Source organism: Typopeltis vanoorti, chromosome 20, assembly GCF_054136105.1.
Source record: "Typopeltis vanoorti isolate ZY-2024b chromosome 20, IOZ_Tvanoo_1.0, whole genome shotgun sequence".
NCBI classification, from domain to species: domain Eukaryota; kingdom Metazoa; phylum Arthropoda; class Arachnida; order Uropygi; family Thelyphonidae; genus Typopeltis; species Typopeltis vanoorti.
The window spans coordinates 98733116-98758539 of NC_143568.1; the positions used below are offsets into that span (position 1 = coordinate 98733116).

Genomic DNA, 25424 nt, shown 5'->3' on the forward strand with positions numbered 1-25424 from the left:
TTGTCCGATTTAAAACAACAGTGGAGTTCCCTTTATCGGCTTTAGTGATGATGAGCACCCAGAAATTGATAGTCCGAATTACTACTTAGCCAAAAAATTAGCTGCCACACTCAAGGAATTGGTTGGTCATTCCCCTTCCTACATAAAAAATACACAACAATTCATAAACAAAATTAAAAATATTACACTCAACGACCAAGATCTATTAGTCAGATTTGACATAACTTCCCTTTTCACCAATGTCCCAATCAATGATACTATCCTACTCTTACAGAACATATTTCCACACGACATCACGGCCCTCTTTGCCCACGTACTCCGCTCCGGATATTTCGTGTGGCAAAATAATTTTTACCTTCAAAAAGAAGGTACCGCCATCGGCTCTCCACTCTCCCCCCCAATAGCGAACTTTTATATGGAAGATTTTGAGCAACGAGCTCTAGAATCGGCGAGCCTAAAGCCCAAAATTTGGCTCAGATACATCGACGATATTTTCGCCATTTGGCCCCACGGCCGCCAGGCACTAGATACATTCCTTAGCCACCTGAACAAACAACACGAACGCATCCAATTCACCATTGAAATAGAAAAAAACAACTCTCTTCCGTTCCTAGACACACTTGTCACACGTCTTCCTTCAGGCTGTCTCTCCTTCTCAGTTTACCACAAACCTACACACACAGGCCAATACATACACAAAACTTCCTATCACCACCCAACACAAAAACTAGGGGTTATAAGCACCCTTAAACACAGAGCTCAAACCATTTGTTCAACTGAACAAGCTCTTAACCATGAATATGAGACCATCAAACATACCTTTATAAAAAATGGATAAAGTATAAAAACTATTCACAAGATACCACTAATAACAAAAAAGATTTCAAGAATGCTATTGCTATGCCACATGTTAGAGGCATTTCAGAAAAAATAGACAGAACACTACACAAATACAACATCAAAACCAACTTCAAACCCCTGACAAAATTAAGGCACCTACTCAATTCTTCCAAGGATTCCCTGCCACACTTAGCCCACCTGGGGGTTTACAAAATAGATTGCACCTGAAACATACCGTACATAGGGGAAACAGGATGAACCATCCCAATCAGAAAGGATGAACACAAACGTCACATAAAATACCTCCATTTTGGAAAAACCAGCCTTTCTGACCATGCACTCCAAACATACCACAGAATTGACTGGAAAGGTACCAAGTCCCTACACCGCACCAAAACCTGGTTTGAGCGTAAATTCAAGGAAGCATGTGAAATGGTCAAACATGATCCGAATCTGAATAAAAATGATGGTCTAACAATCCCAAGAATGTGGAGGACCCATCTACAACCTTCATAGCAACCACAAAGAAACATCTCAATACAAGACCCAGTAAGTCCCCCCCCCTTGAACATTCGATAGCAACCTGGACAAATCCAGAAGATAATCGTAATATAACTGTATAATTCCAGAAGAAGCCTAGTACATGAGAACTTTAGCAGAGTTTATTGTAGTTTTTTTTCCCACTAGAGGGCAGGCTAAGAAAAAAGATTAGTTAACAACGTAGATGTAATTTACTTGTGTAGTCTGCAACAGCATGTAGCTTGTTCTTATACTTCTGAATGTATCCTTCGGAAGATGACCTCAATACAGAGGTCGAAACGTAAAGTTATTATTTTATTTGTAATCAGTAAAATAATCTTTTTAACACGTGTGTTTTGTTTCCCTAATTTAATTAATATGAATGCTGATCACCGTGTAACCTTAAAAGAAAGAGAAACAGTCACAGTGTTTGCCTTACGATGTAGGACCCTTCCCTTTTGCTGCGATGACCGCAGCAATTCTAAAAGGGGCATACCTTCCACAAGCATACAATAGCAATCAATGGGAATTTTGGGCCATTTTTTCCTGTAGGCATATAATGAGGTCCTATACTGTTGTTGTGCAGACATCACCTGATGCTCTAGTCCCACAGATGTTCAATAGGGTTGAAATCAGGACTCTTTGGAGGCCAGTCAAGTGGGGCATTCATGCCCACAAACCAAGCAGTTACAGCAGCCTTATGATATGGTGCATTGTCTTGCTGAAAGAGACAATGGTCTGTTCTGTAGAAATGTTCAAAAGTAGGAAGCACTGCATTGTCCAGAATGTTCAAATACCTCTGAGTTCAGTTTGTGGCACCACAAACATAGGTCTGAGGCCAAACCAGAAAAAACAAGATCATACCATCACACCACCAGCACCTCCAAATTTCATAGTTGAGGTTACACACACTCTGGTAAGAGACATTCACAGCAGCTTCTGCCATATCCACACCTGTCCATCTGCATGGCAGAAGGTGTAGCATGATTCGTCGCTCCATAGTACATTTTTCCAAGCTTCCACATTCTACTGTATACGCTCTTTGCACCACTGAAGAAGAAGATGATGCCTGTTGGTTTGGGTATGTGGGGCTTGCATTTTGCAGTCCTACCATGGAAACCCATGTTGTGAGCCTGTATTCTGAATGTTTTTGTACAGATTCATGTTCCAATCAATGCCCAGAACTCTGCATTCAACGTGCAAGCCAACAAATGGCAGATTTCATATTATCCTTCATAACACCCTACAGTCATGTTCGGTGAGTATGGTGGATCGTCCATTGTGGGTAGCACTTGCAGTTGGCTGCCTGAGCTTCCATCTCAGTATAGTATCACAGACTGTTAACCTGGAATGGCTCAATTTGCCAAACAGATAAGCCTGCAACATTGCATCCTATCACAATGCCTCCTTCAAACTCTGTCAGTTCCCTTCTCGCAGTCATTTCACTTGGACACAGTTGCACTAACTTAGGAGCATTATATTCATCCAATTTATACCAGCTACAAACATGTTACTTGTTACATGGCATATGATGCACCTTGCCCATGGGGGTGGGGGTCTGTTGACCTCTTTCCAAACAGTTTTATATACACTGAGAAAGCAGAGGAGACAGAATAGTCATCAGGTGCCCCTACATTAGTAGAGAAATGTAAAGAAACAAAGCTGTTCACCATGATATACAGTGAATAGTTATTGAAAAAACTGGCTACCAAAGATAGCAGTTTCATTCATTTCTCTATGATAAACCCCTATCAAATATTTTGAAAATATGAAGTGAAAAACAGCATACATTTTTCAGAACCTTTCCAGAGCCCATGTCTAGAAATAAGTTGTAGGCTAGAAGTAAAATTCATACTGCTAGTGACAAATTTACTGGTGGTGAAGTTGCAGTTAATGACCATTACTTTTAATAGGGGTTGAGGTGAGGGCATCAATGGACTGGTAGTTTGATGGTGCTTTTTTTTTATTTTTTATTTTGGAATGGACTAAATATGGGCTTGCTTTTATGCTATGAAGTAGGCTGATGCTAACTGAGGATACAGACTATATTGGATGGGGTGTTAGTAGTGGAGCACTTGACTTAAAAGAGTGGAATACTGCTCTCACATCTGGAATGGGTGCCCTTAAGAGCTCCCTCAAAATGCTTGAGTCAATACAGAGAGCAATTAAATTGATTAATGACACATCTCTTACCAACTCACTCCTCCCACTTTCACATAGGATTGCAAATCCAAATTGCAAAACCAAATTCATAGGCATTTGGTTTTGCAATTTGTGTATTCTATAAATATTTCCATGGCAAATTTTCATCTGAAATACCATCCATAATTCCCCTAAGTAGTACTAAGCCTGTTGGAATATGTGCAAGTGCTGCCCAGCATCCCTTAACAGTACACCTTTAAACCCACACAAAAAAAATAATGGATACATGAGAGAGTATCTAGAAATTGTGTGTTCTGTTGGCTGATTTACTTGTATGTGAGATGAAAAACCTAAGTTGTCAGGAGAAAAAAACCCTGCTACCTTTGTATGAGATCAGCTAACTTGCATTCAATTGAGAAAGCTCAAAAGATTCCTCTCAGATCACATTAAGAAAAGGAAAGGAATTGCAATATTCCTTGCAATATTAGATTTTTTCTCCCCACCTATCCATTAGGCAATAAACCATTAGTGACTACTGAAGCAGGAATTAAGAATATAATAAATTTAGTTTAATCCTTTATCCTATAAATTAGGTGCCTCACAATAGTGCATAAGATGAAATGACACAGCAAAATAGGAAAGATTCACCCCTAGCCCTCGAATACTCTAATAGCATTGGGGTAAGGAGCAAGAAGAGAAGAAAGAAGCAAGGAAAAAAGAGGAGGGACCAGTCTACAGATAATATAACAGATGTATATTACATGAAGTAAGGCATGGTCCAGCATCGGGTACCTCAGGTTTGCCATGCCCGTACTCACTTTATCCAAGTGTGTGCAAACAAAGTATGCACCTGAAAGTATCTTCAGGACTTGGGCAAAGTGGTACAACACCAAGCGACTCCTTGCAAAGGTGGAGCAAGCTACCAACTTTCAACAGGAATTAAGAAGTTAGCTCTGGATGTGGTAAGTTATATCATATATCTTTATATAATTATGTCAAATGTTGGTGAAATGAACTGGGAAGTTTTTTTTATATGATTTTTTCTTTTTGTTAACTTCTTTAAAGAGCTCCATCACATGCTTCATTTGGTACAATCAATGTTAACTGCAGATTCTGAGTTGGATTTCTAAAATTTAGTTCCTATTTTCGAGCTTGCTTTTTTCAAAAAAATAAAATGTGTATATATGGCACATGACTTATTTAATATTTGTTTTTTTAATGCAAAACTCAATTCTAATATGATCAAAAATACATGTGAATTAATCACTTCCTATTTCAAATCACCTGTTGGTTTTTATATTCTGAGTCAATCTGAAGATAACAGAAACAACAAATTAAATCTTTTTCTGCTCTCTCCATGTGAATGTATCATATCATTGTTCTGAAATATGATACTGGTAATAATTAGCATTACCAGTATCGTAGGGCTCACTTTAGTGAGTACGGGCATGGCAAACCTGAGGTACCCGATGCTGGACCATGCCTTACTTCATGTAATATACATCTGTTATATTATCTGTAGACTGGTCCCTCCTCTTTTTTCCTTGCTTCTTTCTTCTCTTCTTGCTCCTTACCCCAATGCTATTAGAGTATTCAAGGGCTAGGGGTGAATCTTTCCTATTTTGCTGTGTCATTTCATCTTATGCACTATTGTGAGGCACCAACCCGTCTGGCCAGCATGGTGCTATACGGCCAAATAACACCCCACGAATTAATGAATAAAATAGGAAAATTACATACTGGCTCGTCCGTCGACCAGCATAAAAAGGGACATGTCCTGGATTTAGGCAGAGGGTCTAGGTCGAAAAATATGCTACAGTCTCCACTAGCTATAATGAGTCCATCTACAGTGCACAATGATAGAAGGATATTAGTATGAACATATAATTGCAGATCTCTACGGGATGATGATAGATTGGAAGAACTGAGAAGAAACTGGAACATATAAAATGGGACGTTGTGGGCCTTTCAGAGATAAGAAGAAAAGAAGAAGCTCTCATGTGATTAAAAGATGGACATCTACTCTACCACTGTGAATGTGACAGAAACTCAACTGGTGGTGTAGGATTCCTAATAAATAAAACAATGAAGGACAATGTCCTGCTTGTCAATAAAATAACATCAAGAATAGCTGAACTAAGTCTCTTCATAAATAAAAGATACCAACTGAAAATTATACAAGTATATGCCCCAACTATGGACCATCCAGATGAAGAGATAGAAGATTTCTATGAAACATTAGAATCCACATTCAATAATGCTAAAGAATTCAACATAATTATAATGGGCGATTTTAATGCCAAAATTGGAAGCAGAGATGACCATCTGAACACCATCGGTAAATTTGGATTTGGACAGAGGAATGAAAGAGGAGAAAGATTTACTGAATTTGCATAAGAAAAAACCTCTTTATTATAAACAGTTTTTCCAAGAAGAAAATCAACCGAAAATGGACTTGGAGAAGCCCAAATGGGTTTCTTACAATGAAATAGACTTCATCTTCTCCAACAGAAGATATATAATAAATAATAATGAAGTGCTTAATAGATTTAACACAGGAAGTGACCACAGACTATTAAAGGCAAAAGTATGGATCAACAAAAAATGGGAACGGAATAAGCTCATAAGAAAAAAGTCCAATTTAGCGAATCTACAAAACCTCTACCAAAATAAAAGCTGTTATAGAGAATCACTCAAAAATGAACTAAAAAAGTTAAACATAGCTGCTGCCATCAATGATGCTAATGAAATATTAACAAAATCTATCTTGAATTGTGCACTAGAAATAGGAGGTGTAAAAAGGCACCGAGGAGAGGAAAAACTAAGACAGAAAACCTTAGATCTGATGAAGAAAAGAAGAGATATGAAAAGAGATTTGAATGACACCAATAAAACAGAATATGCGGAAATTTGTAAAACTATACGTAAAAGGATGAAACATGAACGTCTAAGACGAACATTATCAGTTGGAACAAAGGAAATAGCTGCTGTAAGAGGGAAAAATAGTGAACTGATAAAAAATAGAGATGCAATAATCAAAAGAATTAAGGAATTTTATACTGAACTCTATGAAGACAAAGACTGGGACATCCAAGAATCATCTATGGATTACTCGAGTGAGGAAGTACATGATGCCCCTGAGATCTTACAAGGTGAAGTGGAAATGGCACTGCAGGAAATGAAGAATGGAAAAGCCCCAGGAGAAGATGGAATTATGGTAGACTTCTTAAAACTGGGAGGAAGCCCTGTCATCAAACAGTTGAGTAAACTCTTCAATAAATGCCTAAAACAGAAAATTTCCGAAAAATTGGAACAATTCACTTCTAATATTAATTTTTCAAAAGGGCAATAAGGAAGAAATTAAAACCTACAGACCTATAAGTCTACTCCCCACCATATTTAAAGTTTTCACAAAAATTATAAATAATAGAAGAAAATCTAAACTAGAGGGAATGCAATCCTGTGAACAAGCTGGATTTAGGAAGAATTACAATACTTTGGAACATATTCACACATTAAGACAGCTCATTGAAAAATCAATTGAATACAATAAACCCTTATGTCTGGCCTATATAGACTATGAAAAAGCAATTGATTCAGTTAAAACATCTGCAACACTAAAAGCACTTGAAACCATATATTGAAACACTAAAACATATTTACAATAATGCAACTTCTGTAATTAAATTATATAAAAACAGTGAAAAGTTCCCAATACAAAAAGGCATCCAGCAAGGCAACACCATATCTCCCAAATTATTTACAGCTGCACTAGAGGAAGTCTTTAGAAGCCTTGATTGGGAAACAAAAGGAATAAACATAAATGGAGAAAGGCTGCATCATCTGAAATTTCAGATGATATTGTCCTGATAGTAGATAATCTTGAAGATCTGGAAGAAAGGCTAAATCAGTTAAATGAAGCCTCCAGAGAAATTGGATTAAAAATAAATAGAGAAAAAACAAAACTAATGATGAATAAATACATAAACCATAGAACTATCAAAGTTGAAAACCATGAAATAGAACAAGTTACTTCACATGTATATTTGGGCCAATTGTTATCCTTTGAGGAGTGCCAAAGAAAAGAGATTGAATGAAGAATTTCACAAAAACATAATTTTTGTGAAAACTTTATATATGGTGGGGAGTAGACTTATAGGTCTGTAGTTTTAATTTCTTCCTTATTGCCCTTTTGAAAAATTAATATTAGAAGTGAATTGTTCCAATTTTTCTGTTTTAGGCATTTATTGAAGAGTTTACTCAACTGTTTGATGACAGGGCTTCCTCCCAGTTTTAAGAAGTCTACCATAATTCCATCTTCTCCTGGGGCTTTTGGGAAAATGAGATACATATTCAGAAGAATATGTCTCATGAAATTCATGAGACATATTCTTCATCATAGACATCATAGGGATGTCAGAAATTCATGACATCCCTATGAGTCTAAAAAGGAAAGCTTCGACCAATGCATACTTCCTGTCCTAACATATGGAGGAGAAACATGGACTTTAACAGAAGCCCTAAACAAAAAACTGAGAACAACACAACATCGCATGGAAAGAAGTATGCTAAAAATAACATTAAGAGATAGGAAGACAAATATCTGGATAAGATCTCAAACAGGTGTCATGGATATTGTAAAATACATTAAACAAGCTAAGTGGAGATGGGCTGGCCATATTGCAGATGCAGTGACGGGAGATGGACTAGAAAAATAACAGAATCGAGACCAATGGATGGAGCAAGACAAAGAGAAAGACCGAGAAGAAGGTGGAGAGATGAACTGGAATAAACTGCAGGAGTGAGATGGATGGGAGAAGTAGAAAACTGAGTGATCTGGAAAATCATGGGGAAGACCTTCGTCCAGCAGTGGACAGAACCAGAAGGTTGAAGAAGAAGAGAATGATTAGCAGGAATCATTATTGACTCTACCCTTTTATTCTAATTTTCATGGAGCATTTGAGTCTGGGGATTTATTTTCAAAAACTGGAGCTGATGCACAGCTTTCCATCCCAGATTCACTTGCTAAGCATATTTCTATTCTACTGTTTTACAGACTATTAATCAGATGCCAATGTATTTCAGACCCTAAATCAGGCTTTTGATATTTTCTCATCTTCCAAAATCCAAGTTCTTTCTTACACAACTCCAAGATCCAAGTCAATGATCCCTTTGACTGCCCTTGCAATCAAGCTTTTTTTAATTTAAGTAATATTCCTACAAGGAATATTAATTAAATTATACTAAATTAATACTTGTAATGAGGCAACCTTAAATTTGAGGTATCTGTTAGCTATTTAGAATTTCATTTGCCTTGTAACTTTTTCATTTCACTTTAATAGGTTTTTTTTTTTTAATGCAGTAGGAGATGAAGGGCTTGTGGACAACTCTAGAATCTAGGTGTTTCCTATGTGGATTTGAGGAAATACCTAGATACTAATCCATTCATGGTAACAATAGAGTCCCCTGCAGGTGGCTACTCTCTCTCTCTCCCCACCCACAATCCAGCAGGATCATTTGCCAACTGATTAGGCAACCTTTCAAAACATTATCAACAAGTTCAGTCCAATGTACTATCTAGCAGATGATCTACATAAATGGTTTCACTGCTGTACCCTCAAAATGAAGGAGTTACTAGCTCTCTACTTAATTACCCTGTGGAGAGTATGCTCAGCAAGAGTATCTTCAGTGCATGAATGAAGGAAGAGAGGGGAAAGAAACCACCCTGGAGAGTAGTTTCTCTGGTGTGAAGTTGCTAGTGTCATGTTTCACACCTACAACTAGCATGAAGGTGGTGTTTCGATGGGCCATGAGGGTCATCTACCACCTAGAGGTCTAGTTGACATTTCTTTCAACTAGAGAAGGTATTCTTATAAAGTGGCAAAACTTGCCTTGCCAGTACCTTATTTGTGGAAAAAGGGCCTTAATGCAGGAGGACTGGGGTGGACTTGGCTAGGTGAAGCTACATATTACATGCCAGTCCACAATGGCCATAAATTGCCTTAGTTTGCACTGCTTATAAACTCTACCCAGGAGTGTGTATATTTGCTTTTTATTAGTGCTTCTGATTAATCAGGAGTAGTATAAAATATTATGGATTTATAACATTCTATATCAATAACTTAAAATTGCTAAATGAATCCTTTCAAGGTTTTATATCCCCCCCGTGCAGTTCCCATCCACAAAAAGGTTAACTGCAAACCTGTAATACACTTGTACCGTGGGTGGGCTAAGGATCCCCCCCCCATTTTTAGCAATTATATATATATTTTTTGTAATTTTTTTATTTATTTTTAAATAGTCCAGAAATCATGCTCTAAAGACCAAACATGAAACTTTTTTAAGCCACTTCAGGTGCCTCCAATAAGCAGGGTGGTGATCTCACACCAGGCAATGAAATTCATCTCCCATCCAAAGACAATCACAAAACATTCATGTACACAACAGGATTTGAACTTGCGACCTTGGTTGGAGAGCAGGTATGCTGAGCACTCAGCCAACCAGGCTGTCTTTCAACAATAACACATTTATTTATGAATTACTGATAAATGATTATATTAAATAATATATTCATTACCTCTTTCACCAAAATTAGCTGACTCTAATAGCAATTCCACATTAGTTTTTGTGTGTCCAGTAGCTTCGGCAGGAGACTTAACAATTACCTCATCTAATGGAATCTCCAGCAAATGTAGATAACCATTACTACCACTTTTTTGATATTTTATCAACTCTAAAGGTTCAAGACCAAAAAGTCCAGGAATTTCATTTGGTACCATCATTTCCATTTCAGCTGTAGTAAACCAGCTAACTTTTTCAGTTTCCTATTTAATAAAATAATGTGTTATCCTGAAAACATGCATTTAAGAGTTAATAATTCTTAAGAAATCACTAAGCCAATTAAATTTTTAAAACAATTAACTTGAAGGGAGACAATTAGGAAAAGTGAATATTATACATGGCTTATATGAAAAAATGTAGCAATAGTGGCAAATTACCTTTATAAACTTCCTTTTTTTTTATTCCTATGCTATTTTTTCATGATACATTTTACTATCATTCTTCGTGTGTTAAACTATAACACGAGAATATTTCTCATAGATCTGAGATTTCCATGAGATGTATTCAAAAATATATCCATCTTTAGAGATAACTTGAAACTATCTTGCCAATGTTCTGTTTAATCCCTTATTCATAGTTCAGTACTAGATGATCACCTTATAATTTGAATATTAGCAAATAAGGTATAAGAACAAAGGATTTTCTTTGTAATCTTCACAAATATAATATAGGAAAATCCTTAAGGGTCAGAAGATAAAAGTAGGAGTGACATGGATGAATCATAGAATTATACAGGAATTTCTGAGAAATCCTTTTTTGTTATGCAAGAGATAAAAAGAATGGGTACCAATCAACAGCATAAGTATAAGGTGCAGGCCAGTAAAGAAAGAGAAACTGGCATATGAAAAGAGATTGGCTGAAGCAGTAAAGCAAAATCCAAGAGAATTCTACTTAATTCTCTTCGATAATTATATTGTTGCTATAATTCAGAACATAAAATGAATAATGCTTTGCTATCTTTCTTAATCACACCAAATTTTTCAGTCCAGTATTCTTTAAATTCTTTACTGTCCTCTTCATTTGAATGCCTTTGTTTCTTTGCTGGTGTTTTGACATTAAATTGACAATAAATACTTCCAATCCATATTTAATGACTTACGATTTAATTAAATCCACATACATACACACTTTAGACACCCGATAAATTCTTTATGAAACAAGAAAAAATATATAAAATGATGGTAAAGGAATTCCGTCACGACTGGCTCCCTGACAAATGATGCAACAAAACTTGTATGTCAGTATATCATGGAAATAGATGGCTTGTAAATAGGAGGCTGCTTTCATTTTCTTATTGCTTTTTATTACTAAAACAGTTGTGTTTGTTTATTTATTGCATTTTTATTTGGTATTGTTCTACTGAATAAAATTGTATTCTATTAAGTTAAAATGTACAACTCAGCAAAGATGTTGGGTATGCATCTATTCATTTAATTATTTTTTAAGGCGAGCCTTGGGTTGCATGCTGGTAAAAAGCCGTTGGCATGCCACATTTGGTGCACACTCTGGGGCTATACAAACAGCTTATTTAAATCATCAGCAAATTCTACATCACTTTCATTAACTGTAAAGCTATAAAATTTTACATAACTGACAAACAATTGAATGTCTCTTCAAATCACTGTCTATATCAGTGGTCCAAGCAAAAGGCCCAGCAGTCCACACCTGCCTGCTCTAGCACATACAACTCACTGATGTCTATCAGTCTCCATATTATCCATCCCATTCACTCCAATTTGCTTAATTAACAGAGTAACATGTAATATTCTATCAGACACCTTTGCAAAATCCAGCAGTATCATTGTGTAACCATTCCCATCATCTGACTCAACTGTCATTCAAGTATAAAATAGTGAGTAAATTATTAAGAAATGACCTACCCTTAATAAAGCCATATACCTAAATTCTATCTGACAAACTTCTCCAATGCCTTTACCACTATTCCCAAGATAATGAGTGGTCTACAATTTGTTAGATCTCTTGGACCCTCCATTATGCATCATAAATATACAAATTAAACAGTAGTAAAGAAGAGAACACTGATACCCTATCATCAGCTTACTTTTTTGGGATACTGCACCCCCCCCACACACACACACACAACTCACTTGCTCCCATCAGTAGATTATCATGTAACCAACTGACTATCCATCTCCATTCTTCTTAATTTCAATAGTAGTGTATCATGTAGTACTCTATCAAATGCTTTAGCAAAATTCAGATAAATCGCTGTATAAGCATCCATCTAATGCACTGGTCACCTTATAAAATGTAAATTACTAAAACAAGATCTCCCCCACAAATAAATCCATTCTGTTCTCTCAAAAGATTCCATACTCCTCAATGATTTGCATTCTGTCTAACACTTTCTTCACTACACCTGATATATATACACTAGATATAGCTGGACATCACTTATTAGGAGTCTCCCTTATACAGTTGCACTTTTTTTTTTTCTTTCCACTTTTCTGGGAGTGTTCTATTGACAAATTCTATTGACAATGGTAATAATAATAATAAAAATTCCTACTGAAAACAATTAAGGCAAGTGCACTGCCAGCTATTTTGCACATTCCCATATAGACCAATATATATATATATATATATATATATATATGTATGTATGTATGTATGTATGTATGTGTGTTCTACAGTATTTTTATTTAATTAAGTGGTGTAAATGTAAACTTAAACTTTCTCTTTCTAGTTGCTAATTTTTGTCAGAGCAAAATATAAAAAATTCATCAAATTCCTGACATGTACCCTCAAGGGGTGTACAAGATATGATATTACTACATGAAAAATTTACTTCATTATTAACTTCCTATCTACAATTTTCATCCAAATTAGTCTGTTACTTGTCAAGACTCCAACATTACCAGATCTTACATTTCTATCGTCTAAGGCACTTTGTACTATATCAATAGACCTATACCTTGGTCTTCCTCTGGGTCATTTTTTTGCCAACCTGGCAGAGAACACTTGTTTTGCTAATCTTTCCTTGCCCATTCTGTTTAAGTGACCATACCACCTGAGATTAGCTCTGCCAATGCATTCTTTGATGCTAACAATGTCTAGTTCTTTCCTAATATCCTCGTTTTTAATATGATATTGCCAGTGATGCCATCTGTTCACACCTCTAATCTTTCTCAGGACTCTCATATCTGTAGTCTCTAGTCTTTGGTCAAGTGTTTTACTTCTGACCCAGCTCTCAGATCCATAAGTTAAAACTGGTTTGAACACTGTCTTGTATAAGTTAATTTGTTGTTCAAAATAATTTCTCTGTTATTCCATATGAATTTATTCAACTGACTTCCTACCAAACCAGTTTTGTTGATTCTGTTGTCTATTTCAATATTTAATTTACCATCTTCACTAAAAATCATGCCTAAGTAGCTGAAATGTTTTATATGTTCCACAGATTCTCTGATCACAACACAGTTGACTTTTTCAATGATTCTACCTATTTTCGTTGTCTTTGTCTTTTTATTGCTGACCTTCATACCATATCTATTACAATAGCTATTCAATTTAGTCAGGGAATCTTGCAAACTTGTAGTGGACTTATTTAGAAGTATAACATCGTCCGCATAAAGCAAAGAGCTGACATTAACATCTCCAATTCTGATATCATGTTTAATACCACTTTCCTTCATAATGTCATCCATATAGATAATGAATAACAGAAGCGATAATGTACATCCTTGTCTCACACCAGATTTAACATTAAACCATCTTCCTGTACTTCCTTCAATTCTAACTGCTGACTTGTAACTCAAATAAAGACTAAGTATTGCTTGATATAATGCCCCATATAACTGTAGTGTATTGAATAGCTTCTCTCTTGGCACCTTGTCATATGCCTTTTTAAGATCGACAAAACTAAAATACAGATCTTTGTTATATTCCCATGCTTTCTCAACTATTTGTCATAAAGTGAAGATCTGATCCTGAGAGCCTCTATTTGGCCTGAATCCAGCTTATTCTTCACCAAGCTTTTCTTCCACAATTCTTCTCAACCGTTTCTCAAGTATACTGACATAAATCTTGCCAGGAACAGTCAGTAGGGAAATACCTCTGCACTTCTCACATTCAGTTTTATTTCCCTTTTTATAAATGGGTACTATTAGAGCTCTACTCCAATCATCGGGTATTCTTCCCTCTGTCCAGGCCTTCTGACCTATGCAGTGCAGCCATTGTAAGACTTTTATACCATAGTTCAGCATTTCTGGTCGAATATCATCTACTCCTGCTGCCTTTCCACATTTCAAGCATTTGATGGCTTTTTCTACTTCAAGTATGGATATGTATTCCTGACTATGCCTGTTGAGTGTTTTTTACCACTGTGCTATCACTGCTTGTTTCATTTAGCACTTTTTCGAAGTAATTACTCCATACTTCAAGGATATCTTTTTCTCCCGTTTTCATGTCACCTTTATCATCTCTAACTCTTTTTACAGCACTCTCTTCTCCATTTCTACCTTTCTTCAACAACCTCCAGAATATTTTGCTACCTTCTTGATATTTATTTTCTATGTTCTTGCCAAAGTTCTCCCATGATTTTGTTTAGCTAGTTTTACACAGTGTTTAGCTTTCTTACATTTGTCTCTGTATTATCTAAGAGCACAAGCTGACTTATTTGCCAAGAACGTTTGATATGCTTTCTTCTTTTCCTTCACTGCCTCTTTAACTTCCTGTGTCCACCATGGTGTTCTGATTTTTCTATCCTTGCACACAACCTCACCACATGCCTCTCTGGCTGAATCAATCAGGGTTTTCTTCAAATCTTGCTACTTAATCTCCAAGGTTTGGTTCCTGTTCTCAAACTCTTTCATTTTTTCTTCAATAATCTTTGTGTATTTTTTCTACAGTTCACATCTGAGAGCTGCTCAAATTTGATTCGCTTTAAAACTTTCTTACATGTTATTCTTTTTAATATGAAATTCAATTTTATCCTGCTCAAGACTAAATAGTGATCACTTCCAATTTTAAATCCTCTGTACATTCTGGTGTCCTGCACCAGGAAGAAAACATCACTATTAGCAATAACATAGTCAATGAGACTTTTCTTATTCCTTGCCTCTTCTCTCCATGTGAATTTGTGCACATTTTTATGTTGGAACATGGTGTTAGTAATAACCAGTTCATGTCCTGAGGAATAATCCAACAGGAATTTGCCATTATTATTAGCTTTGCTCTCTCTCTCTCTCTCTCTCTCTATATATATATATATATATATATATATATTGCTTTCAAGTAAAGTGCTGTGAGAGTAACATATTAATGGCATCTCCTTCTCTCAGTTCATGACTGAAGCAGAAACTGATATTTTTAATGCTGGGGCATTAAAAATAAGTTTTTAGCTGTTCTGTTACAAAACTTTAGGAACGTGGGTGTGTGAAGTTTTTTCATATTGGAGAAATGTTTCGGATATTAAACATTCCATAAAATCCCAACATTCTCTACAGAACTTCTTTTCCTGTCCCTTATATTAGTACACTTTCTCTCAAGATTGCCACTCTCCTCAAATCTATGACATAAGATTGGCCTTCAAGACCATTTTGACTTTAGGAAGTTTATTGATTTCACCTAAAGACCACAACCTTTCAACAAACACTGTGATGTTTATAATATTCCATGTTCTTGTGGCCTTTCTTACATAGAGCAAACATCTAGAAGTTTGGTAATCAGACAAAAAGAGCATACTGGAGATGTCAATAACAGAGAGGGCAGCTTGGGCCTAGCTTTTCATTTCTCACACACACATTATAACATTGAATGGGATAAGAGGTCCATGCCTTACATAGAAAACAACTTCACTGTGTGCAAAATAAAAGAATCTACTATGGTCATCCACTCACAGGGAATCATAGCAGAAGCATTCATGTCGCAACCCCTGTTGGCTTGTTTACAAGCCACGAATTCTGCTGCCAGCAGTCTATAGTATAGTACAGTACAGTACAGTACAGTGCAGTGCAGTCTTGTATAGTTTTCTATAGTTTTATAGTGCTACTAACATCCTCTTTATCAGAGACACAATGATTAAAACTCAGCAGCCCTTATGGGAACTGACCCTAACAATCATCTCACACAATATAGAGGGCTTCTCCTCTGTAAAAGAAAATCTTATTGCAAAAATGTGTAAAGAACAAAAATGTAATATTTTATGTCTAGAGGAGACACAGAAAGTACCTCAACAAATCAGACCTAAAATTTCTGGAATGAAGCTTATAAAAGATACCACATGAAAATATGGAAGTGCCATCTTCACTCTGCAGGAACTCTAGGATGCCTAATCACAAACCAAAATAACATAGAAATTCTTGGAATATATCTGGGTAACATCAGTGGTTTCTCAGCATATAAACCACCTAGTATAACCTTTTTTTTTGCAATGTCCCAGTATCTGCCAACACAAAGGAAATCTGCTATTATTATAGGAGGCTTTAATAGTCAAACAAATCAGAATGGAGAGTTAGTCGAACAGTGGGCTGAAAATAATCAAATGAGTCTTATACACGATCCTAAACAGCCATCATTTAACAATGGAAGATGGAAAAGAGGATATAGCCTAGACCTTGGATTTGTTAGTAATAGAATAGCTAATCTGTGCTAAACAGGTATTGCAACAATCCCAAGTTCACAACACAGACCAATAATGCTGCAAGTTATTCCACCAGTCCAACTTAAGGAGATCCTCACACTTAAGACATTTTAAATTTTAAAAAGCTAACTGGAAACAATTCAAGAGAATTTGACATAAACTTGTCCAACATTTCACCCAGACTAGAAAATTATGGAAAGTTCAAATCTGCTACAGGCACATCAAGAGGTTGTGGAACATGTTATATTCCAGGTTTTACAGAACATAAAATGAAAATATATGAAAGATATTATTACCTATATGATAAAGATCCATTTTCATCAGAAACAAATGACACAGGAGAGGAACTTAGAGCAGCACAGTCTGAAAAAAGAAGTAAACAATGGTCAGAGAAAATTAAAAGCTTAGATATGAAACATAGTAGCAGGAAAGCCTGGCTCTTACTCAAAAAATTATCTGGTGACTCCCACAACAGCAGCAATTGAAGTTAATATAAATGCAAACCAAATTGCAACTCAGCTATCTCTGAATGGTAAACCACATAACAAAGGAAAAATACCTCAAGATTACATTTTAAAAAAAAGTTGGGGATTCAGAAAATAATCTCTTTGAAGTACCATTTACAAAGGAAGATCTAGAAAATGCACTAAAACCAGAAAATGCACGAAAGCTGCCAGTATAGATTGATATCAGAAAAGATACTACAGGAGCTGTATTTATAGATCTGACAGCAGCATATGAATATTAAATCTTAAAAAGCTTATAGTCAAAATTTACAGAATGACAAACAGCATTCGGTTAGTGGAGGTATTTAGATCGCTGCTGTTTAGCAGGAGATTCTTTGTTGATTTTCAAGGAAAAAAGAGCAGATGGCATTTCCTGAGATAGACCTGAAATGGTCTATCTCAGGAAAGTGTGCTCTCCCCCCCCTCTTCAATATATATACTAACAACCAACTTATAAACCCACAGTCAAGAACCTTCTTATATGCAGATGACCAGACAATAGCTTATCAAGCAAAATCCTTTGATAACATTAAGAAGCAGGTCACACAAGAAGTAGAAGCCCTTACAGTTTACTATAAAGAAAACCAAATCCCAATAAAACCAAATGTGTCTTTTTCATCTCAATAATAGGGAGGCAAGGAGAGAGTTAAATATAGAATGGAATGGTGTGAAATTAGTCAATTATCCAAATCCAAGTTACATAGGATCTCATATTATACGTGACACATAGAGAAGATTGCAGCTAAAACACGTAATAATAGTTTGCGCCGATTAACATCATCTCAGTGGGATGAAAGTCCACAAGTACTGTGCACCTCTGCACTGACACTTGGCTTTTCGACAGCAGAGTATGCCACACCTATTTAGGAGAGATCATCACATGTCAACATTATTCACAAGGCTTTTAATGAAACATGTCGGCACAAAAATTAAGCATCTATATTCACTGTCTGGTATTGCACCTCCTCACATAAGGACTACACAAAGTAGATATGCAGAAACAACTAAATGATGAATGACATCCTTTGTATGGATATGTTGCAGTATACAGGAGGCTAAGATTAAAGAAAAATTTTATTCATTCAGTAGAACCATTGGTGAATTCCATAAAAGCTACAAGATCAACAATGTGGCAAGAACAATCTCCAGTGGCTCCAAACTTAAAGGAATCTCTTTCTTCCGGCTCACATCTAGACTGGCAAAGATGGAAGACACTGAATAGACTTCGTTCCGAATGGCCAGGTGGGAGCTACACAGACAATGACAGCTGCTCGTGTGGTGAAACACAAACCATAGATCATCTTCTGCAATGCTGCTTAATTGACATTAATAATATACCCAAGAAGATTTAATGTAGTATAATGAAACAGCTTTAAAGTATATTAATCACTGGATAGTGAAATCGGACATTTTATGTTTTTTTTGTTGAAAGTTTATTTTTCACTTGGTTAGAGTATAATAAATTTAGTTTAATCCTTTATCCAAGTGTGAGCAAACAAAGTTTGCGCCTGAAAGTATCTTCAGGACTGGGGTAAGGTGGTACAACATCTGAAGATACTTTCAGGCGCAAACTTTGTTTGCTCACACTTGGATAAAGGATTAAACTAAATTTATTATGTTTTTTTTGTGTAATATTTTATGCATGTGGCATTTTTGTCTTTTTATGTATGCTTTTAATTCCCTATTCTTTTAATGTCTATTTCTTTAAATGTATGCTTTAATCATTTATATGTATGCTCTTACATTATCTGTAATTCGGACAGGAATTAAATACTCTCACAAGGCACACTCAACAGAAATGAAGGAATGATCCTATATGATATTTGGAAATCAATCACTACATCTTTGCCAGAAAATATGCTCCACATATTTTCTGTTTTTAACTTATATTGTGATGGTTCCTACATGTTTCTATATTTTAACAGTTCATTATTGTAATTGTTCATCCCAATCCTAAACTAGAAGTAGCCACAAGTAAATCTGGCAAAACTAATCAGTTTCATTTATCTGTATTAATACAGCCAAATAAACCTAATGTATTCCTTTTTATAATTTAATTTTGCTGGTTGAAAAACTACACTGTTCCATTAATAACTTAATTTCCTTAATTATTTTGAAGTCAATCTACGTTGTTCCATTAAAACTTTATGGCTGTTTTCATGGAACGAATATCACAAGTAAATGGTTGATCTTTCCCTGGAAATATTTCATACAGGAAGAGGGTATATGAAAGGAGCACATGAGTATTCAAACTGAAAATTTTATTATCCAAGTCTGAACATTATATCTTTTAACACGAACAGGAAATCAACAGTTATCATGATCTTTCATAAGAGAAAATTAGTGTTTTCAGCTATAAGGACTTTCAATTTATTAATAAAGAAAAGAACTGGCTCATTTCATTAAAGAAAGAACTGGCTCCTTTTTTCCCAGCAGGATAAAAGAACCATTTCTGTTGAAGACAAAGAAATTGCTTCAGAACTTAATAGTAAAGATGCAGTTAAAACAGAAAGGTGTCCATTTTTAACACTAAACCAATTTATCTTTTTTGATTTATCAATTTACACGTTTGAACAAGTACAATATAAAAACAATGTTAATTTTAGGATGATCAGATAGAAGAGACTATGTGTGTAGTAGAGTAGTCCACACTGACAGTCACAGTGGATGTTCTCATCTAAAGGCAACCTAATGGTAGTTTTGAGCATCCAGAAAGAAGACAAGTACAGAGAGTTACACTGATGCTTCTTCTCATCATCATCCATCTCAGTAGCCAAGGTATTATCAAACTTTAGTACATCATGCAAACATTTTATGCTCCACTGATGCTCTTAATTAAAGAAAGAACAGTCTTTTATTAAAGCTACTATTTTCTCTAATGGCTACAGCCCCAGAATCATCTCCAGAATAATAAATAATAGCCTTCATTCTAGTTCTTCAGAGAAAATTTCAAGTCTCCATTCCATATGTCAAAAGTTTGTCTTAAAAGCTTGCCAAATTTCACAAAATTAATCTTCAAGTCTACTTACATTCAGTTTGTAAATTAAACTCATTATTACACTCTCCAAAGTACATATCTTCCTCTTTCCTATCCAGGAGTTTGCAGACTTCCTTCCTTATGCAGTCTATATGAAGGAAGGTGGTATTAAACCTGGTATCAACATTGGAGATGTTAATCTCAGCTCGTTACTTTATGTGAATGATGTTATACTTTTAAATAAATCCAGTACAAGTCTAAGATTCCCTGACTAAATTGAATAACTGGTGTAATAGATTTCGTATGAAGGTCAGCAATAACAAGACAAAGACAATGAAAATAGGCAGAAGAATTGAAAATATCAACAATTTTTGGTGAAGATGGTAAATTAAATATGGAAATAGACAATAGAATCAACAAAGCTGGTATGGTAGGATGTCAACTGAATAAATTTATATGGATTAAGAGAAAAATAGTCAAAATACTAAATTAGCTGTATACAAGACAGTGTTCAAACCAATTTTAACTTACGGTACAGTAAAAAGTGACTTAGAAGACAGAAATACAAGATCTGATAATGGAAATTTTTTCCCCACTTGGTTAGACTATAATAAATTTAGTTTAATCCTTTATCCAAGTGTAAGCAACCAAAGTTTGCACCTGAAGTATCTTCAGGACTCAGGCAACTCGTGGTAAAGGTGGACTAAGCTCTCATTACTCCTTGTCTCAGTATCTCCCATAATGCAAAGCACATCTCCTTGGGACATGTATAATGCTATGCATTAAGGGAAGGGCCACTATCCAGACCGGTTTCTACCTTTATTGAGGTCTCGTCAGTGGGAGCTAGACCCAGAGGTGGTGATACTAAGGTGGAAGTAATGGAGAAGTCATATTTACTTATATGAGTTACCAAAAGGTGTCTCACCTTATTAAATTACTCTGGATTTAGAGAAAGATGTTGGAAGTTTTTTTCACTTGGCTAGACTATAATAAATTTAGTTTAATCCTTTATCCAAGTGTAAGCAAACAAAGTTTGCGCCTGAAGTATCTTCAGGACTGAGGCAACTTATGGTAAAGGTGGACTAAGCTCTCATCACTTGTCTTAGTATCTCCCATAGACTTGGATAAAATTAAACTAAATTCATTATAGTCTAACCAAGTGGGAAAAAACTTCCAACATCTTTCTTTAAATCCAGAGTAATTTAAAAATAAGATGAGACACCTTTGGTAATTCGTATAGGTAAATATGATTTCTCCATTATTTCCACTTTGGTATCACCACCTCTGGGTCTGGCTCCCACTGACGAGACCTCAATAAAGGTCGAAACTGGTCTGGGTAGTCGCCCTTCCCTTAATGCATAGCATTATACATGTCTACAAGGAGATGTGCTTTGCATTATGGGAGATACTAAGACAAGTGATGAGAGCTTAGTCCACCTTTGCCACGAATCGCCTTAGTCTTGAAGATACTTCAGGTGCAAACTTTGTTTGCTTACACTTGGATAAAGGAAAGCATTAAAAATCATAAGTGTGTTAATCTCAAGCTGAGCACTTTATTTTCTGGTGAGTTACCTATAGTATGCAATGCTTTTTTTTTATGTAAAAAAAAAAATTTTTTTTTTTTATAGTAATGGCCACTTATAGCACTTTTGCGATATGGTTGAAAAAGATATTAGTTGATGGGGAAATAGATTTAAATAAGGAGGAACTAGTACAATTAATAGATGACGTCTAACCAAATGGCAGGAAAAGTTCTGCTGAAGATTCTGATTGCAATGAATCCATTAAAGAATTCAGTTTAAAGAAATTAGCAGAAGGATTGGACTTGGCAAGAAAGTTATTTTATGGATAATGATCACTCAATGGAAGGCTCTGGAAAATTCACGAGACAATTGGATGTTTGTTTAGCTCCGTATTATGAACTTAATAAAAAATTGCAGCATAGTGGTAAGCAAGGTCTTATTACTGACTTCTTGATAACTAAACCAGCTGAAGTATGCAATGGGAATTATACAAATGATGTCCAAGAGATTTCAAGTGATGATGACATCTGTCCAATCATAAATAAAGAACATCTACAAAATGTTAGTTTTGAAGAGAGTGATGACGATTAAAATATACACTTTATTTTATTTTGCCTAAAAGAATTATGTGCAATGAAGCTTGTGTACAAATTTTAAAAATTTTATACTATGTATTTGTTTCATAGTTGTTTATTTGTTTCCTTAACTTAGATGAATTACTTGAATTAAATAAAAAATATATTTTTGTTGGATATGTCATTTGTTTATATAACTTAAAAAAATTTTGAAACCTAACCCTACTTTTTCTATATAATCTGAGTCTTGCATAACATGGTTTATATAACACGGCATTTTTGTGGAACTTAACATCCGCTTTATACGAGGGTTACCTGTGTGTGTGTGTGTGTATATATATATATATATAGAGAGAGAGAGAGAGAGAGAGAAAATTTTTTCATCCATAAAAATGAATGACAATATATTATCCAGTCCAAGATTCTTATTAACATCAAGGTTACTTAATTTTTTAAACACTTCCCATTTTGAACTGTCAGTCTTCTGTCCCACTTCTTATTGTTATTCAACACTACTCCTAACCCCCTCCCATGAAATGCACTAACAATATACTCAATGAGCATTTCCACAACATCTTCCAGCAGATGAAGCTAAAGTTTGTCTATTATTATTAATTGCTTCTTTCACTGATAAATCACAGCTCAACAACTCTGCATTCAAGTCACTGTGTATACACTTTTCTTACATCCACCTTAAAAATCCAAAACTTATTTACATAATCAAATACAGTTATCGCACTTCAACATTTCACAAAATAACAAATCGAAATTTAGCGACTAAACAAACACACGTAATAACCACAATAATAAGTTTTAATAAGTAACTATTTCATCCAAAGTATCAAAGGACATCATCAGTACAGTTAATTCAAACAATATTAGGAATAGCATACAGTTAGGGTGCATGATTCCAATAGAATCCCAACATGGGAGCAGTACTGTGTTATAGAATTAAATTAAAATCTGGAAGAAAAAAAAAAAATACATTACCTTAAAATAAGCTACCACAAAAATTATTATTTTACACAATTTTGTATGACAATTTCCCATACTTTAAGAATAGAAGAACATCATTACGGTTTAGATTTGGTCTGAAGTAGATTTTCAGCACTTTCTTTATATAAACATAAATGTTTATATAAAGATGTAGAAGTTTGGCCTTTTTTCAATGGATTCTATGGTTTGGGTTTTCAACTCCAAGTTGTGCAAGGCCAGATTTCTGAGGTTTCATAAGACGGATATGGTCTTGATGTTCCAAAATGCATTTATGAACAGGTCTACCTGTCTATCCATAAGTAAGACAATTTACAGGAGCATGGAACCTTGTACATGCCAGATAGCATCAGAGGTGAGAGTTTGTCTTTAGGAGAAGGTAACAAGTGGCAGATCTGGTTGATTGGTTTGTAGGTAGTAGCAAGTTTGCATTTCTTCATAGTTTTTGAAAGACGTTCTGAGATGCCTTTGACATAAGGTATCTTATGAGCTTGTTCTTGTCTAGGTTGATGTGTGAGGAAGTGACTGATGATTTTTTTGAGTTTGAGATGGATGATGATGAGCAGAAGAATTTTGAATGTAGCGACCTGAAAATGTCGACTTGTGATGAACAGAAATGGAGATGGAACCATCTTCTTTTCTTTGGTTGAATCTCCACAGGATATCTCCTTTCTGTAAATCCAGAAAGGAGATAACCTGTAAATTTTCTTTTTCTAGCGTGAATTTCATGCGAGGATGAAGCAGGTTTATTTTATCTAGAAACATGTGTAGTTCGGAATGACTACAGACAACAAAGACGTTATCAACATATCGTAGCCAAATTTTTGGTTTGGGTTTAAACGTAAAAATTTTTTCTTCAAGCTATTCTAGAAACAGGTTGGATAAGTTTGGTAATAAGGGAGACCTGATTGCTGTTCCTTCCTCTTGCTTGTAAATTTTCTCTTTCCAAATGAAGTAACTGGATGCAATAACAAATTTGAATAATTCAACAATCTTCTTCTGCAGCTTCTCCCACTTAAGTGGGGTCACTGTTTGTAATGAGTCTCCTCCACACTTTCCTGTCTTGGGCTGTCACCACATCCAAGTTCTTCATCTTCAAGTCCTCTTCTACCAGCTCCCTCCATCTCTTCTTTGGCCGCCCACGTTTCCGCCTTCCTTGCACATCCATCTGCATGACCCTTCTTCCCACATATTCGTCCTCCCTCCTCATCACATGACCAAACCATCTCAACCTGGCCTCCTGTATTTTCGCTCCTAAGTTCATAACTTTCGCTGTTCCCCTGACATAGTCATTTCTCAGACGATCCTTTCTGGTCACACTGCACATCAACCTAAGCATTCTCATCTCTGCTACTTCCATCATGCTGATGTTATTTTTCCTCAGGGCCAGAGTTTCTATAGCATATGTCATAGCTGGCCTCACTACTGTCCTATAAATTTTGCCTTTCAGATTGATCAGCACCCTCTTATCGCATAACATGCCAGCCATCTCCCTCAAGTTTCTCCGCCCCGCTTGTATCCTGCATCCCACTTCCTTCTCAGCTCCTCCATCTTCTTCCACTGTTGAACCTAAGTATCTAAAGTCTTTCACCTTCCTGATAGCATTTCCTTCCAGCTCCAGATCTGTCTCCTGTCCGCTGCCGCCCACTGCGCAACACATATACTCTGTCTTACTTCTGCTCAGTCTCATACCTCTCTCTTCCAGTACTTTTCTCCATCTTTCCAGTTTAGTTCCCGCTTCTTCTCTTGAATCTACACACAGCAAGATGTCATCTGCATACAACATTGTCCAAGGCGCATCTTCACTCACCTCCTCTGTTAATACCTCCATCACAATATTAAACAGAAACGGACTTAATGCTGACCCTTGATGCAAGCCAACTGTTACTTGAAAACTTTCTGTCTGTCCCAAACAGGTCCGAACACTTGTCTTCACATTTCTGTACATTTCCCGCACTAACCTGACATATTTCTCTGGCACCTTCTTCTCCCTCAGACACCTCCAAGACTTCTTGCCTTGGCACTCTATCGTATGCTTTCTCCAGATCAATAAATACCAGATGTAGCTCCCTTTGTTTCTCTCGATATTTTTCCATCATCTGTCGTAACCCAAAGATAGCATCT

General features: G+C 35.7%; 1 protein-coding gene across 6 annotated transcripts in view; it reads right to left on the reverse strand.

The window, feature by feature from the left end:
- LOC150095701 (uncharacterized) overlaps window positions 1-25424 on the reverse strand; it is a 336276-nt gene that overhangs the window by 261198 nt on the left and 49654 nt on the right. For 4 of the 6 annotated variants that reach the window (XM_090409978.1, XM_090409975.1, XM_090409976.1 and 1 more), the window contains exon 4: window positions 10079-10325. The exons of 1 other annotated variant lie outside the window; for it this stretch is intronic. In XM_090409978.1, the coding sequence (XP_090266104.1) occupies window positions 10079-10325 (247 nt within the window). Of the gene's footprint in view, window positions 1-10078; window positions 10326-17022; window positions 17090-25424 lie in introns of all 6 variants that reach the window. One more of the 6 variants, XM_090409979.1, reaches the window with a different exon arrangement.